This window comes from Octopus sinensis, linkage group LG3, assembly GCF_006345805.1.
Source record: "Octopus sinensis linkage group LG3, ASM634580v1, whole genome shotgun sequence".
NCBI lineage: Eukaryota > Metazoa > Mollusca > Cephalopoda > Octopoda > Octopodidae > Octopus > Octopus sinensis.
Window position 1 is genome coordinate 6,323,151 of NC_042999.1, and position 19,299 is coordinate 6,342,449.

Below are 19,299 nucleotides of genomic sequence, written 5' to 3' on the forward strand. Positions count from 1 at the left end.
ACACAATACAGGTGATGAGAGAAGGAGACACAAGTGTATCAGGAGTTAGTTAGTTCATTTTTTGGCTCAAAAAGCAAAAAGCAAGGCCATGTAGGGGGACATGGAGTTATGTACAGGGTGATATTCATGTAAAGAGTTCAGGCCATTTGTGGTCAAGGGAGACTTTGAACTGAGCGGTCGTCGGCAGCTTATTCCACGGATCCGCAACCCGGACGGAGAAAGCCCCTCTCCTTCGATTGAGATGAAATCGTCGCAGATAGAGCTTTTCGGAGCAGGAGCAGGAGTGAAGAGCAGCTCTTTCGAGAGGTTACACTTTCCGCTTGTTGTGAGCAAGAATGAGATCACCACGGCGTACGAGTTGGGGCAGTGGAAACCCAGCAAACTCTGAGTAGAGAGAGGAGACATGTCACCACTGATGAAGAACTTTATACCAATCATTCAAATAGCTTTTCTTTGAATGGCAGTCTAAGATGACCATGTACATAGCAGCAGCAGCAGTGCCATCCCAAATGTGGGAGGAGTTCTCCATTATGGGTGGGGGACTCACCTGTGCTTTCTAGAGGGTTACTAGTTGTAAGGAATCAAAACAGAGATGAAACCAAAATGTTTGCAAAAACAAATTTTATTTTGAGGAATGGGATAGTTCTATAGTCTAGTGATTCCCAAACTTTTCGCTCTCAAGGACCTTTTTAATATGTTTATGCTTCATTAACATGCCAGGCAAAATGCTTAACGGTATTTCGTTCTGAGTTCAAATTCCGTCAAGGTCGACTTTGCCTTTCATCCTTTCGGGGTCGATTAAATAAGTACCAGTTATGCACTGGGGTCGATGTAATCGACTTAATACCTATGTCTGTCCTTGTTTGTCCCCTCTATGTTTAGCCCCTTGTGGGTAATAAAGAAATAGGTATTTCGTTCTGTCACGGATCTCCAGTACTACCTTTGCGGACCACAGGTTGGGAACTGCTGCTATAGTCAGTGGAGATACCATTCATAGATGATAAAAATATTTTATTCAAGAAGTCTGAGTCCTAAGAATGTAAAAGAAATCAAACTCATGAAGGAGGACAACAAAGAAAAGTACCATATAACCTACTTCAGCAGAAAGGTTGACACTGGAATCATTAAGTCATTGCAGTTCCTTAGAACTCACACTCAATACTTAGGGCTTTATGCCTAATAAAGAAAAGAGTTCCTCAGAACTCACTGACAAAATACATTCCTAAGTTTCTTATAATCTAATGGATCCAGTGCCCAATACGTTACTGTATAGTTCGAAATCAATTTTGACTGAGCGCATCTTTCAGAAAGTTAGTTCAAACTACATTTAAGGCATATGATACTATCTAGGACTTCGTTATCTACTTATCCTACACTATTAAGATGATATGTGGGAGATTTGGCAGTTATTTCTTGCAGATCAAACGGCTAAGTAGAGGGGTGTTTTGTAGTGGATTTAGGACAAATCAATCACCCTGTTAAAATGAACACCCAGAGAAGTTGAAATTTTAAAAAATCAATCGAATTTATGAGCTGTACTCCTCTGTTGTGTCTATTTAACTACACCTGTTATATAGCTAAACAGAACCATTGAAAGTCGAATATCTTGGAGACCACACAATGATGTGTGACGATAAAAATGCGAATTTTGGTTAGTAGCAACACGACAGCGATTTATTCGATGGGAAGGCTCGTCCTTTTTCATGATTAAATATATATATATATATATTGACCCAGAAGCGGCAGGTGATCAACGAATTATTTTTTTGTTTTGGTTAATCTCACATTTCATTACAAGACACTATAGTGCAATATTTTCAAACGGATTACTTTCAAAAAAATAATTATTAGAAAGTGAATTTTCATTTTTCTAATACAAACTTTCATTTTGTATTCACAGAAATATACATATTGCCGTAAAACTTGAGAATAGGGTTTTGTAGTGCTTGCAGAAAAATTTACTCTGAATGCTAGGTTCACTTGTATAAATTAGATCTAAGATGTTGTGTAATGATGGATCAGCCCCAATAGAGGAGACCCACAGGTTTCGACTGTTTTAATTTAGGGGTGTGTCCGACAATGCCAGATTATATATACAGGAGTCATCCTTGATGGCCGTAGTATATAGACGAAGTGGAAATCAACTGTTAAAAGAAAATCCACAAATGGTGTGACAGGTTAGGAATAGAAGGTTGTAGCGGAACTCTCTCAAGTAGTCCTGCTATATGGTCATTGAAAATAAGTTGTATATTAACCAACAAATAACAATGGCAAAATATTACAACCTCTGTACACTGGATTAAATATCTCCTTAGTGATGCAGTTACTCCGGATTTAATAAAAAAAAATCCTAATCTATTCTTTGATGCCATCATTGAATCAAAGACTTCATAACAATTAATGATTACGAAATGGACTTCGTAATGAGATATTTCTAAATGAAAATAAAATGGTAAATAACTCAATATTCCAACAAAAGCCAATACCACGGTAGTATTAATACATTTGAAGAAGAAGAGTTTTAAAAACGTGAAAATATTTTTCGACAAAAGTTTCTTTTTTTTTTTTTAAATGTCTTTTAAACATTCTATGAATTAATCTTCCATAACAAAATATCTTTTTAGATTTTACAAACGTTTACATCACTTAGAAAGAACCAAACCAGGAAGACACGTTATGCAATTTAAAGTATTTTCAAACTAAGACCATTTTAATCCCAATTTAACCCTTTCGTTGACAACCAGGCCGAAACCGGCTCTGGCTCTGTAGAACAAATGTCTTGTTTTCATAAGTTTTGCATCAAAATATACCACGAAACCTTAGTCGCAATTTATTGATAACTAAGTTATTTTACTAAATTCTTTGTTATATTTAAAATAATTGAAAGAAACACAGAGCATCTCAAAATAAATACAGTAACGAAAGGGAAGGGTTTTTTCTTCTACGTGGCCGGATTTTCTCCCTGCTTGTCCCTCCTCAGCCCCGCATAACCGTGTTTGTTTTGTGAAGTTGACCGACGGAGTAAGCGACGTTTTGTATCGGCGAATCTGATTGGTCTGCACATCGTGCTTAAACCCAATCAGCTCCGACCTCTCTAAAGTGCCATGTCAACCTCAACTATGGCGCCTGACATATTGTTATGTTAGTTCAAAGTCGCTGAAGATTTTGGGATATTTTCACATTTCTAACAAGTTTATGTGACTTTTTTTTTCTATATATATATTTTTTCCATTTTGAATCATGACTTCACTTCATTTTGTCGTCCATCCATTACCAGGAACAGATGATCAACTCAATGACAGGTAAAACAATAAAACAACTCAAGTAAACCATACGTGTTAAGAGCTGTGTGTGTGTATATATATATATATATATATATATATATATATATGTGTGTGTATATATATATATATATATATATGTGTGGTGTGTGTATATATGTATATATATACACACACACATATATGTATATATATATGTGTGTGTATAAATATATACACACATATGTATGTATAATATATATGTGTGTGTGTGTATATATGTGTGTGTCTGTATATATATATATGTGTGTGTGTCTATATATATATATGTGTGTGTGTATATATCATATATATGTGTGTGTGTATGTAGGTTCATGTATCCATTCATATACATGCATATATATATATATATATATATATATATATATATATCTATATATGCATGCAGATGATTTCAGTTATATCTTTCAGCCTAACAGCAAACACTGAAATATAATTGTATACTTAAAATTTATTCCTATATTTGTTTAAAATGGTCATATATATACATCCATATATATATATATCCATATATATATATATATATATCCATATATATATATATTCATATATATAATATATATCCATATATATATATATTCATATATATAATATATATCCATATATATATTCATATATATAATATATATCCATATATATATTCATATATATAATATATATCCATATATATATTCATATATATAATATATATCCATATATATAATATTCATATATATATATATATCCATATATATATATATATTCATATATATATTCATATATATAATATATATCCATATATATAATATATATCCTATATATATATATTCATATATATATTCATATATATAATATATATCCATATATATAATATATATCCATATATATATATATTCATATATATATTCATATATATAATATATATCCATATATATAATATATATCCATATATATATATATCATATATATATTCATATATATAATATATATTCATATATATATTCATATATATAATATATATCCATATATATAATATATATCCATATATATATATATTCATATATATATTCATATATATATATATATTCATATATATATTCATATATATATATATATTCATATATATATTCATATATATATATATATTCATATATATATCCATATATATATATACATCCATATATATATATGGATGTATTTGAATATTATGAGGTTCCAACTAAAGACTACACATGTCCATCTATGCAATAGTCCTCCACATTTTCCTTTATAAAATAATCACGCTGTATTCACTCGAAATGAAGAATATTCATCGTTATCCTTTCAAAAGTAACCACACCTTGGAACAAATCTAAAACCTAGATGACTTCTTTCACGTATAGAATATGTGTACTGGTGTCTTGTTCTCGGTTTTAGATAAAAAAAAAAAGACCCCCCCCCCTTATTATTTAAAACAAAATCTGTCCATGCCATATCTTTCTCATCATAATCTTGGGTTTCAATGTATGACCTGAAGCATTCCAGCCAGCTCAACACGTTAATTAGTGGAACTATATAAACCAGGCTTCAACCTAGACTTGTTAGAATATGTGTCGCCCTGGTGGATTTATATAACCCAGTGTCTCTTCGCCTTTAAACCCTTCCTCTCTCTCTACAAGATGTTATTTTAAGGAACATCTACTAAACTGGACAATCACTCTGTGAGATTATCCTATTATACACACACACACATCTTGTGTGGTTCTATATAATTGTAATAGGGTAGAGATATACAACATTCAATCCCATTTTCATGTATTTAAACATAATATTTAAACTAAAACGTTCCATCTTGCCTGATCTACACTAATGAGCTCAATTAATCTCTATCTATTTTCCCCTAATTATCACTTGGTATCTGTGGAGGTGTGCTGGGGCACGTTGGTGAGAAATTAACGACAGCATTTTACCATTTTTTTTAATCCTCAAAGTTTTAGTTTCTCATTCAAATAATTATGACTGTAATTAGTTGCTTTAATTCACGTGAGAATTAATATTCTATTAATTTCAATGGTATTTTATTCTTTAATTAAGTTTTACCCGAACCAGAGAAAGCTTCTATTAACATTTGGTACACGCAGCCTTACAATTGGAGTATTTCTGTTTTGGCTAAAGAAATTCAGTTTCCAGGAAATTGTTATATTTCACCTTTAAAATATCTTTATCAGTCTATATGGCTTCATCCTGTTGGTTTGGAATGTTTTATTAAAGCCTGCTTTCTAGTCAATTTGAGGCCCTAAAAAAAAAAATATATATATCCCCTTTGGTTGTATCAGTCAAAGGAAAGTGTATATTTTATATAGATTATTGGAACTATATACAGCATGTTGTGCTTGTACAACTATGAAGATTTTCTTCATTATTTTCTGCTTTTTACTTTATCAAAGTTGAATTTTTAAAAAACAACTTTTTTTTAGAAAGAAACAAAGTATTTTAAACCTGCCATTTTTTTTCCGGGTGTGTTTCTTAAAGTATATATATATATATATATATATATATATATATACATACATGAACTTGTTAAAATGCTTAGTTCTACACAATCTTATAACACTCTAATGTCTGTACATGACTCCTTGGTTTTATATAAAAAAAACTGTCCTTGTTGAAATAATTACTTTTTTATCACATTGTTGGGTTTCTTACTGCAGAAATCCTTAACAACAATAATATACACTAGTCACCACTTCCTTTGTTTTACTGATATGTGTATATATATATATATAATATATATATATATATATATATATATAATACACTTATACACGCGCACATGAGCGAGTGTATAGCTTCAATCGTTTTATACATTCAATGTGGGTAGCTTGTTAATTTTCTTTTTGTCCATTAATAATAGTGAGCTATCAGGTCGACTAAATATTACTTAATGCCATGACAAAGGTCATTGTGACCAGACGTGTTAATCTGTATATATATAGTGGAATCGGTCTTATTTTAAAATCGAAGAATATGGCCTCTTTATTCCAGTACCATAATTACTGACTTATTAACCTTCACCGCCTCTATATCTCCTAGCTCTTAATTACTCATTTGCCACACTTCGATTTTTTTCTTTATCTCTTTCCACGATTCTCATTTATCATTCAACGTATTCCTTAACACTTTTCATTATTCGAGGAAAATGTTCGCTCAATCGAATCTATTATTAATCTTTAATCTTTAATCGCTGTTCATTTTAATGAATTGTTCTTCCTCCAAGGCGACTATTTCCCCCCTCCCTCCCTCCTTTAAATGTGTGTGTGTGGGGTAGGTGGAAATATACAAGAAATTATTCTTTTCTTAAATTTGAATTCGTCTTGAGTCGTATTTGAAACCCTGCTATTTACAGCCGTTGATTATAATAGATTTTTTTTTAATTTGACCTAATGCCGCCTTTTATAAATAAATCGGTTCCTAATTAACACCGATCGTCCAGTTAATAATAATAATAATAATACTAATTAATGGTCGAGCCGAAAATGTAGTTTTATGGAGTCGACAAGCAAAGCACATGCGGGTTGGCAGCCTCCACTATTATATATAGCTGCTGTATTTATAAATGTATAGTCACGGACATATTACGAGATTTCTAGTAGATTGCTTGCCATATATACATACATACACATATATATATATATATGTATATATATGTATGTATATAATGCACCGGTATAGGCGGAATGGACTGATAAAATTTAATTAGGAATTCGTAAAATATATAAATAAATGCTGAGAAAAAAAAAGGAATCCGTTATAAATGTCTATCTAACTGACTAACCGTTTTTTTTAATTTTAAATACTTCTTTTGCTCGAGTAGGTTAATGGCTGATATAACCTTTATAGATTGAATGTTGAAAAAGCTGAGCATTTATCATGGAGAGGCGGACTCGGCCGATCCGTTTTCGATTCCCGACTGTGTATATCACACGTTTTCGTCAACGTATTTCATGCTTTCGACAAAATTACCAAAAAAAAAAAAATAATAATAAATAAATAAAATAAAGCTACCCCACGATTCGTATTTTCTATCGATGTCAGAAACCCGGGTGATTTCATTAAAGAAATTGTTTGAAAAAAAAAAAAACGAAAAAAAAAAAAATAAATAACTGTCTCTGAATGACTACCTTAAAAATGTTTTACGACAGAATCCACTTTAGCACCTGCAGTTTTCGTTTTCCGTTTAAAACCGTAAATTGTATCGAGATCAAAATTATCCATCTTGTTAATTCCCTCTGTCGCACCCACCCATCCACCCATATTTCTACGGGTCTAGTTTCCTCGAGGGTTGATTAAAAGACCAAATAATTCTTCGTATAATTGAAGTACTTGCTCACTTCTGCAATTAAAGGACGTCTGTGTGTTGCTGTCTCCGTTCCTCTCTCTTGTATTTGATTCAGTAAAGAATAGAATTGGAATCGTAGACTCAATTAAAAGATCGTTTAAAAACTGGCTATATTTACAGTTATCGATCTAGGACATTGCCTATATATATATGTTACATGGACTCATTGGTGATTTGTTTCGATTCGTGAGTTTCTCAAACAGCTGTGAAGGTTTATCAGTAAAGTCTTAAGCCATGATTCGCTTTTATACCAAGATTTTTTGAAGGTTCATATTTTTAGGGTCTTTTTTTACTCCCTCTTTTTTTTTTCCTTTTCTTTGGAAATAATGAGCGCCTAATTTAATTCTGCTGTGATTTTCAGATCAACGAAAATGTTATGTAATCATTAAACAACCGTGTGAATAATTTCTAATAATAAAACAAAACATATTTTAGAAATAATGACGATAAATTTGTAAATATTTTTATGCCTCTTTTTAGAAGGTGAGGATTTAGTCTTTTGATTTTGAACTTTATATTCTGTAATTAGAGAGAGACAATGGTTGAATTGGTGGTCACTAGCATTTAAAAGAATAGGACTTACACGTGGGAGTGTGTTCTGCTAGAGATAAGCAAATTTCCTACAAACCACACCTACTTGGAAAGCGGAGTACAGAGTATTGTTTCATCAGAACTCACCCAGGGTTAATTAGAGGTACTTCTTATAAATAATACTGGAACTGCGGAAGTGCAGGGTGAATGTCTGACACATAGCTTTGTTCAGTTTTATGTCTAGTTTTCAGTGCTAGCATGGGTTAGACGAATATGGTACTGAAGCATTGTTTTAGAGTCCTGCTGTTAATCCATATCTATTTTTCAAGTGAGTGGGGTGGTCTCTTATTCCAGATCCTGTCAATCTCTTTTTGTCGAACCGCTAAGTTTCATCACTGGTTGTCAAGTGGTGGTGGTGGGGGAGAAACACACACACATATGCACACACACAGATATATATATAGTAGTTCCCAAAATTTTTCAGGCTGTTGTTTCCTTGGCACCCAGGCAGCATTCCTAACACCCCTCCCCTTCCCACCACAGATATAGACCACTTTCTGCAGCAAATTCAAAACAACTGTGTTTCAGAAATCTTAGACCTAATTTATATATATATATATATATTTTTTTTTTTACATCTATCACCTCATTTTTGCCATCCCATTGTCATCCCACTTTTCTTCAATGCCCCACCATCTTCCCATCACTCCCAAGGGGGCAGCACAGCCCACTTTGGGAACCACTGATGGGCTTTTTTCACTTTCATCTACCAAATCTACTCGGGGCCTTGTAGAAGACACTTGCCCAAGGTACCATGAAGTGGGACTGAACCCAGAACCATGTGGTTAGGAAGCAAGCTTCTTCCCATACAGCCATGCCTATGCCTATAATAATAATAATTGTTCTAGTTTCCCCCAGTGTATTACTGGTTTGCTAAATTTCTGATGTTGAGTATCTGTGCCATTGGAAGGGAGTAAACACACCAGTTTATCTAGTTTCTCAAAGGTGTGTATAATTTTCACTGATACACTTACAACAAGGCTTCAACACAGTTTCCATTTGCCACATTTCAATCACAAAACATTGACCACTCTGGGGCATTGGTAAAGGATGCTTGTCCATCATCCTGCACGGTGGGATAACTTACGACCATTTGGTTACAAATAAACTTTTTAACTACGCAGGTGTGTTTGCGTGGTAAGAAGTTTGCTTCCCAACCACATGGTTCCGGGTTCAGTTCCACTGCGTGGCAACTTGGGGCAAGTGTCTTCTATAGCCTCAGGCTGACCAAATCTTGTGAGTGGATTTGGTAGATGGAAACTGAAAGAAGCCCATCATGTATGTGTTTTTAATTTGTCCCTCACCACCACCACTTGACGGATGGTGTTGGTGTGTTTACATCCCTGTAACTCAGCAGTTTGGCAAAAGAGACCAATAGAATAAGTACCACACTTTAAAAAAATAATGGGGTTGATTGATTCTACTAAAAATTCATGATGGTGCCCCAGCATGGCCACAGTCTAGACTGAAACAAAAGATAAGATGACCATAGGTGCAGGAGTGGCTGTGTGGTAAGAAGCTTGCTTCCCAATCACCTGGTTCCAAGTTCAGTCTCACTGTGTGGCACTTTAGGTGTCTTCTGTAGCCCCGGTTGCAAGCCTAGTACTTATTGTATCAGTTCACCTTTTGCTGAACCGCTATGTTACGGGGACAAACACACCAACATCGGTTGTCAAGCGGTGGTGGTGGGGACAAATAACAAACACACACACACACACACACATATATGACAGGCTTCTTTCAGTTTCCGTTTACACACACACACACACACACACACAATAAATAAATAAATATATACATATATATATATGTATATATATATTGTGTTTGTGTGTGTGCACACACACAAACACAATATATATATACATATATATATGTATATATTTATTTATTTATTGTGTGTGTGTGTGTGTGTGTAAACGGAAACTGAAAGAAGCCTGTCATATATGTGTGTGTGTGTGTGTGTGTGTTTGTTATTTGTCCCCACCACCACCGCTTGACAACCGATGTTGGTGTGTTTGTCCCCGTAATGCAATGGGTTTTTTTCAGTTTCCATCAGTAACAAGGTTTTGGTCAGCTCAGAACTAGACTAGAAGACACTGACCCAAGTGAACCTGGAACCAGTTTCTTGACCACACAACCATTCCTGCACTGTCTGTACAAATAATTCCACATGAAATTTTTGAGGTTATAAATTTAACTTTCAAATAGAAAATGAAATAATAAATCCAGTCTTTTAAATTTGGTGTTTGAGAAGCTATTCAAATGTATGTACTTTGTACTGTAAAATATGGAAACACTCTTAATTTCATTGGGATGTTGTAATTCTGTTTTGAAATTTAGGAAAATTACTCATTTTTACAGTTTTGTGATGTCAACAGTAAGTTCATCCATGCTTTGATTTGTTTTTAATTGTATAGAGGTTGAGACGAGGCTGTGTGGTAAGAAACTTGCTTCCCACTGCATGGCACTTTGGCCAAGTGTCTGCTACTATAGCCTTGGGCTGACCAAAGCCTTGTGAGTGGATTTGGTAGAAGGAAACTGAAAGAAGCCCATGTATATGTGTGTGTGTATTTGTGTCTGTCTGTTCCCCCCCTACCATCACTTGACAATCAATGTTGGTGTGTTTATGTCCCTGAAACTTAGCGGTTCAGCAAAAGAGACCGATAGAATAAGTACTGTGTGGCACCTTTGGCAAGTATCTTCTACTATATAGCCTTGGGCCAGCCAAAGCTTTGTGATTGAATTTGGTAGATAGAAACTGAAAGAAGCCTGTCGTGTGTGTGTGTGTATTTGTGTCTGTTTATACCCCCACCATTGCTTGACAACCAATGTTGGTGTGTTTACATCCCTGAAACTTAGCAGTTCAGCAAAAGAAAATGGCCGAATAAGTGCTAAGCTTACAAAGAATAAGTCCTGGGGTTGATTTATTTGACTAAAGGCAGTGCTCCAGCATGGCTGCAGTCAAACTACTGAAACAAGTAAAAGAATAGAAAAATTCCCTCAGGAAGGAAGTTATTTGAAAAGAAATTCAAATTCTTTGATTCATCCAAGATAGAATTGCAGTTTGATTCTTCATCAGTTTCCAGTGCATCATTTGTCTGGTAGCATCTTTTGGCCAATGTGTGCTCAACAGGTCTTCCATTAGCTTCCCATATCTTTGACCATTTCATTCTTGAGACCTTCAGCAGCATTATTTCATCTCAGCTCTTGAGTCACTCTGCTTTAATTACCATTCACTACACCTCATCATCATCATATACCTCTTTTCCATGCTAGTATGGGTTGGATTGTTTGCTAAGGTGGAGTATCACATCTTGCTCTCTTGTCTCAGTTTTAGCATCATTTTTATGGTTGAATGTACCTCTTAACCCTTTCATTACTGTATTTATTTTGAGATGTTCTGTTTTTCTTTCAATTACTTTAAATATAACAAAGAATTTAGTAAAATGACTTAGTTATCATTAAGCTAGTGTTAGGAACATAAATTGTGACTAAGGTTTGGTGGAAGATTTTAATTCAAAACTTATGAAAACAAGACATTTGTACTACAGAGCCGGTTTTAGCCGGGTTGGTAACGAAAGGGTTAACATCCCCAAAATAGGGCAGCTTTTAAGCTAGTATATAATTACTACTATAAGTAAAATTTAGTATGTTATGTTATCTAAAGCTTAATGTCCCCTTTGACGTGGTTCCCTCGGAGGCGGACCTGCACATGTTAAGAATTTCTGTTCTAGGTGCTTATTACCTCTTGGATCCATTGTCATTCAATCACAACGCAATAACTTAGGGGTATAAATAACAATGACGAGAGAGAGAGAGAGAGAAAGGATGTTATGAAGTATTTTATTGATTATTGTTTAGAAGATCAATAAGCGAAATTGTTGACAGCAATTTGTTGCATTTTGATGAAAACCAGCAATCAACTGTTGTTACTATTATTCCAAAATGTCACCAAATGTGACATCGGGGAAACAATTTCTGTGTTTTTACAGGTTTTTGTTTCTGTCAAGTAGAAATGCATCTAGCATCATCCTCAACAGTCACTGCTAAGATAATGATTTTTGCCTGCCTCATATATACACTAATCCCTCGCCATGTCACGGTTTACCTATTGCACACCCAGTACATCATGGATTTTTCTGGCTAATATATGTATATTTATATTGTGGAATCCTCAGTATATCGTGGTTTTCTGCAACCAATAGGCATTTATATTTTTTAGATTTTAATTATTTCTGTGGGAGGTTTTGGAATGTAACACCCACGATAGTTGAGGGATTACTATATATATATATATATATATATATATATATATCGGAATGGTCATATTGCCAGTTTAGCCAATAAAAACACACGCACTATATATTTGGTGTTATTTTGCTTCAGTGATATTTATTTTTTACATTAATCTTAATCTTTTTTCGGCCAAAGTTCTTTCGTCACACTCCTGTGACCGCATCAGTGGTCCTTTGTTTTCTTCTCACTTATTTGTGTCTCTCCTTACTAACTGTCAGAAATACAAAATGGCTGACGGTTAGTAAGGAGAGACACAAATAAGTGAGAAGAAAACAAAGGACCACTGATGCGGTCACAGGAGTGTGACGAAAGAACTCTGGCCGAAATAAGATCAAGATTAATGTAAAAAATAAATATCACTGAAGCAAAATAACACCAAATATATAGTGTGTGTGTTTTTATTGGCTAAACTGGCAATATGACCATTCCGAAATATAACAATATCTGTTTCAACACACGACTTCACATAAAAAATCTTGCACAACAAATATTTAAACGTATATATATATATATATTTATTTATTTGAAGGCGGTGAGCTGGCAGAAACGTTAGCACGCTGGGCGAAATGCGTTGCCGTATTTCGTCTGCTGTTACGTTCCGAGTTCAAATTCCGCCGAGGTCGACTTTGCCTTTCATTCTTCCAGGGTCGATAAATTAAGTACCAGTTACGCACTGGGGTCGATGTAATCAACTTAATCCCTTTGTCTGTCCTTGTTTGTCTCCTCTGTGTTTGGCCCCTTGTGGGTAGTAAAGAAATATATATATGTGTGTGTGTTAGTGCTTGGTGGAATCTTCTGGCTTGCTAGCTCCTAACAAACTGTCTGGTCTATGCCAGTGTGGAAGACATATGTTAAATCATCATTGTTTAACGTCCGTTTTCCATGCTGGCATGGGTTGGACGCTTTGACTGGGGTCTGAGAAGCTACAAGGCTGCAGCAGGCTCCAGTCTTGATCTGGCAGAGTTTCTACAGCTGGATGACCTTCCTAATGCCAACCACTCCATGAGTGTAGTGGGTGCTTTTTACGTGCCACCGGCACAGGGGCCAGAGGAGGCTGACATTGACGACGATCGGATGGTGCTTTTTACATGCCACTAGCATGGAATGATGATGATGATGTATTGTGCTTTTTAAATGCAGCACATTCTCCAGATGACCGCTGCAGTTAATTTGCATTTTGCAATGTGTTTACATTACAAATTGATGGTTATTTTAATTTAATACTACTTCTGTTGCATACAACAAATTTTTAATACTGTAATTATTTTGATGATTTGTGCTGGCAGAATCGTTAGCATGCCAGACAAAATGCTTCGAGGCATTCCACCTATCTACATTTGAGTTCAAATTCTCCCAGGGCTGCCTTTCCCTTTCAGCTTGTTAAAATAAGTACCAGTTGAGCATTGGGGTTGAAATAATTGACTTGCTCCCTCCCTCACAATTGCTGGCCTTGTGCCAAAATTTGAAACCAATATTTTAATTACTTTGATGATTTTAGAGAGCAGGGGGTTGCCAAACTTTTTCGACCATCGACCCCCCCCTTTAGCCACCTCTTCTTCTGCATCGACCACCCTCCTCATTTAAAATATTTTAATACCTTACCATACTGTACCATGTCTTAAATGCGTACTGGGTACTGATGCTGGCAATTAAAACATTAGCTAAAATATACACATACGACAAATTAAGAAACTCTATTGAAGATGACACTAAACTTTGAATTTTTATGAAATTGTTTCCATGGTTAGAAAATGTGAAAAATGCATCATATTGCTGGAATATCTTTTATTGAAATGGACAACATCAATGTGGGGGATGGGCATGGCGCTAAGTATTTCAGGCAGTTCATCTGGGTGAGCTAGTCTTTCGCATGCCAAACCTCCCCCATTCGACACCCTGTAATTCCCTTCCGACTCCTAGGGGGTCCTTCGGATCCCCTTTCGCGGACCCCTGTTTTAGAGCAACCATTTCAAAGATGCCTGTGTTTCTTAATGCTTATCCTTCCTGCGTTTTAGGCTGTGTTAATTGCAACCTCCTTAAGTTATAATTGTGTCTTAAAAAGAAAGTTACTTGAGCTTTTTATCTAGATTCCTATCTCAAGGCTGTTAAGAATGAATAAAAGCAGAATGAGAACACTTACCTGAAAATAACTCCTAATTATTTCTATCCTTATTTTATTCTACAACAGATGTGTAAAGCCATTTCAAACCGTTTCATTTCCTATTCTACAAATTGAGTACAATCATCATCATTGTTTAACGTCCGTTTTCCATGCTAGCATGGGTTGGAAGGTTCGACCGGGATCTGGGAAGCCAGGAGGCTGCACCAGGCTCCAGTCTGATCTGGCAGTGTTTCTACAGCTGGATGCCCTTCCTAACGCCAACCACTCCGCGAGTGTAGTGGGTGCTTTTTACGTGCCACCTGCACAGGTGCAAGGGGGGGGGGTCTGGCATTGGCCACGATCAGTTGGTGCTTTTAACATGCCACCGGCACGGAAGCCAGCCAAGGCGGCGCTGGCATCGGCCAATCTAAAATCTATTTCTTTTTTTTTTTTTATTACCCACATAGAGGGGACAAACAAGGACAGACAAACGGATTAAGTCGATTACATTGACCCCCAGTATGTAACTAGTACTTAATTTATCAACCCCAAAAGGATGAAAGGCAAAGTCGACCTCGGCGGAATTTGAACTCAGAACACAGAGCGGCAGACGAAATACCAGAAAGTATTTCGCCGGCGTGCTAATGTTTCTGCCAGCTCACCGCCTATCTTAAATATAAATTCCATTTCTCAATTAGTATTTCTCCTGCTGCTACCTCAACCAAAATAGTATTCTTTTATTAATTTTAGTTGATCAGCCCCAGTTCTTCCAGTTCAGTGCATATTCTGTTGGTGTCGGAGGGATTAATGGTAAAGCCTAACTGGGCAGGATAAAACTAGGAATGCAATTATGACCTGACCAAATAATCTATTATGTTTCGCTTTGATGCTCGACTGATTTCATCATTCACTGCTATGTCTTATGACAGGATGATTGATAATAACAATGTGTAGTTTTTTTACTTGTTTCAGTCTTTAGTCTACGGCCATGTTGGGACACTGCTTGAAAAGAATTTTAGTTGAACAAATCGACACCAGTACTTTTTTTTCGTTTTTTTTTTTTTTTTAAGCCAGATACTTATTCTATCACTCTTTTGTTGAACGACTAAGTTATTGGTATGGAAACACTCCAACATGGGCTCTCAAGTGGTAGTGGGACAAACACTATATATATATCATCATCATTTAACGTCCGCCTTCCATGCTGGCATGGGTTGGACGGTTTGACTGGGGTCTGGTAAGCCATGGAGGCTGCACCAGGTTCCAGTCTAATCTGGCAGTGTTTCTACAGCTAAATGCTCTTCCTAACGCCAACCACTCTGTGAGTGTAGTGGGTGCTTTTTATGTGCCACCGGCACAGGGGCCAGAGCAGGCTGTCAAACGGCTACGATTGGTTGGTGCTTTTACATGTCACCGACACGGACGCCAGTCAGGCGACGCTGGCATCTGCCACGTTCGGACGGTGCTTTTTACGTGTCACTGGCACTGGTGTCTTAACTACAATTTCCATTTGATTTTTATTTTGATGTTGGTGTTGACGTACTTGACTCAATAGGTCTCCTATATATATATATATATGAAATGACTAGAGACCGAGACCTATGGAAGCATGCTGTGCGTGAGAAGACCCGGCAGGACAAGTGAGGCCATAATCCCGTGGCCTACACCTGGGATGTAGCCAGCCCACTTATGCATTCCTTTCCTTCTTGGGACTCAAAACTCCACTTGTGAAGACCTGTTGAGGCAAGTGAAGATCAAAATCAAAACCGTGATCTATCAACATCAATGGAATTTGTAGCTGTGATACCAGTGCCGGTGGCACGTAAGAGAACCATCCGAACGTGGCCATAGCCAGCGCCGCCTGACTGGCCTCCGTGCCGGTGGCACGTAAAAAGCACCATCCGATCGTGGCGTTAGGAAGGGCATCCAGCTGTAGAAACACTGCCAGATCAGACTGGAGCCTGGTGCAGCCCTCTGACTTCGCAGAAAACGGACGTTAAACGATGATGATGATGATGATGATGATAGGCTTCTTTCAGTTTCCATCTACCAAATCTCCTAATAAGGCTTTCATCAACCTGAGGTTACAGTAGCAGGCACTTGCCCCAGGTGCTACACAGTGGAACTGAACCTGGAACCATGTGTCTGGAAAGCAAGCTTCTTACCACATACACATGTCTATAGAATATTTATTTATTCACTCTGAATGTTATATATACACTGATATTTTAAGTGTGCATTTTATTGTATGAGTGATAAACATTAAGTGTAACATAATTACTTCCTGTAATTAGCATATTGCTCTTACCTTTGTAACAGCTGGCCATTTTATTGGAGAATAACATTATTTTAATTTATATGATTAATTAAATGTGTAACACTATCTCTAATTGTGCATTATCAACAACATCAGGAAATACCTTCTCTGAAGAATCTAAGGTTTTAGTGTCATGAAAGTTTGGTTACTTTCGTTGAGATATTCTTACAAATCTTCTTAGAATTTACTTTTAATCCTAATTCTTTATTAAGACTTTTGTATAATTTTATTTATTTGATAGTCAGACCCAATCATTGTTTGTGATAATACTGGAATAGTTGAAGCAATAGTTTTTTTTTGTACCTCCGCCAATTACTGTTGTGGTACATTTACCACAACAGTAATTAGAAAACCTTATGAGTAATATTTGGCATTTATTCATCATCATCATCATCATCATCATCATCATCATCATCATCGTTTAACGTCCGTTTTCCGCGCTAGCACGGGTTGGACGGTTTCGACCGGGGTCTGGGGAGCAAGGGACTGCTCCAGTCTAGTCTGGCAGAGTTTCTACAGCTGGATGCCCTTCCTAACGCCAACCACTCCGCGAGTGTAGTGGGTGTTTTTTACGTGCCACCTGCACAGGTGCCAGAGGGGTCTGGCTCGGCCACGTTCGGATGGTGCTTTTTTTATGTGGGGGGGGTGCAGAAATATAGGGGAGCACCAGTGGGGAGGGGTGGTTCAGAGAAATGATGACAGGTTCTAGGCAAGTAGAACGTAGGATATCAAGAGAGGGGTAATGCATGGTGAAATAGCGTATTGAAGAGGGGGGTTCGAAGAGTAGACACCTATTATGGTGGTGGGAGAAGCGACATCCGGGATGGATGGAGCAAAATATAGAGATATCCAGTATTGGTGGTGGGGGTGGGCAGGGCGGGTGCACCGCGAATACACGATGGTTGATGAATACACGAGAGGCGAGATGGGTAATGGATAAATTAGTTAAAATAATTAGATAGATATAGAAATTAGTTAAAATAGTTAGATAGATAAGAAGCATGTATGATTGATGGGGAAGTGAATAATAAATAAGCATTCAACTTATCTGTTAGATGAATGAATGAATGTAAGAGCAGAAGTTTGGGGCTGCGGTTTTTTTTTTTTTAAATAAAGATTGTCCGGAGTAAGAAGGCGCGAATACACGATGGTTGATGAATACACGAGAGGCGAGATGGGTAATGGATAAATTAGTTAAAATAATTAGATAGATATAGAAATTAGTTTAAAATAGTTAGATAGATAAGAAAGCATGTATGATTGATGGGGAAGTGAAATAATAAATAAGCATTCAACTTATCTGTTAGATGAATGAATGAATGTAAGAGCAGAAGTTTGGGGCTGCGGTTTTTTTTTTTTTAAATAAAGATTGTCCGGAGTAAGAAGGCGCGAATACACGATGGTTGATGAATACACGAGAGGCGAGATGGGTAATGGATAAATTAGTTAAAATAATTGCGTTAGAATAATATATGTCAGATGTTCATGGACAGAAATGGATTGGAATTTAGCAGCATAAAATCTGTTGGAAAGGGTTATCTCAAAATAACTTATGGTCTGAGATTTGAATTTATGGGCGTCTCAAAAGTTGACTCTTACTGGTGAAGTTTTTTCTTTCTCGTTCTTCATAGCTTGGCACAGAATCTTCTCTGAAGTTTGTATGCATGTGTAGGATTTCTTTGCTGCCTTACTAAATTATTTCACTTATTGTTTACCTACTTTTTTAATCATGTAGTTCAGTGGTTGGACTAACAAAGAGGGCAGTGAGTTCAGTTCCTTTTAGAGACAAAAAAAAATGCATAACATCCATTTATTATCTCTACCTTCTGCAATAAACTCTCTGTGTATGAGGAGAATAATGTGGAACAAGAGCACTGAGAGAGCGCCAGCCTCCATCAAGGTAACACCAAAGTCCTCTCAACGATAGGCAAGAGATGATTTTTGAAATGAGAAAATCTGAAATAAACTTGAGTGCTCTCACAAACGAGAATACTGAAAACGAACCCGATCACTCTAAAAAAATTAAGCAAAAAAAAAACAGGAAAAATAATCCAGAATCCTTGTCGGGTACCAGATTGATCCCAAAATTTAATCAGTTTGTGCCAGTCACAAGACCAAGCATCCTTGAAGATTTCATTTGAATCCATCCAGTGGTTCTTGAGATATCTTGTACACGGACAAACAAACGTGACTGAAAACAATACCTCCGCCTTCGCTAAGGCGGAAGTAATAATGTAGAAACGAGTGATGGCTTAGAAAATCTGATGGGGAAACAGTCTACTTGAAAAAGCAAAAACAAAACTTTGTAATAGCT

The 19,299-nt window shown here is 36.2% G+C and overlaps 1 protein-coding gene across 6 annotated transcripts in view; it reads left to right on the forward strand.

Moving 5' to 3' along the window:
- The first annotated feature begins 3,111 nt into the window (after positions 1-3,111).
- Positions 3,112-19,299, forward strand: part of LOC115209756 (E3 ubiquitin-protein ligase UBR5) — a 111,804-nt gene continuing 95,616 nt past the window's right edge. For all 6 annotated transcript variants that reach the window (XM_036500835.1, XM_036500837.1, XM_036500838.1 and 3 more), the window contains exon 1: positions 3,112-3,302. In XM_036500835.1, the coding sequence (XP_036356728.1) occupies positions 3,241-3,302 (62 nt within the window). In that variant the 5' untranslated portion in view covers positions 3,112-3,240. The remainder of the gene's footprint in view (positions 3,303-19,299) is intronic.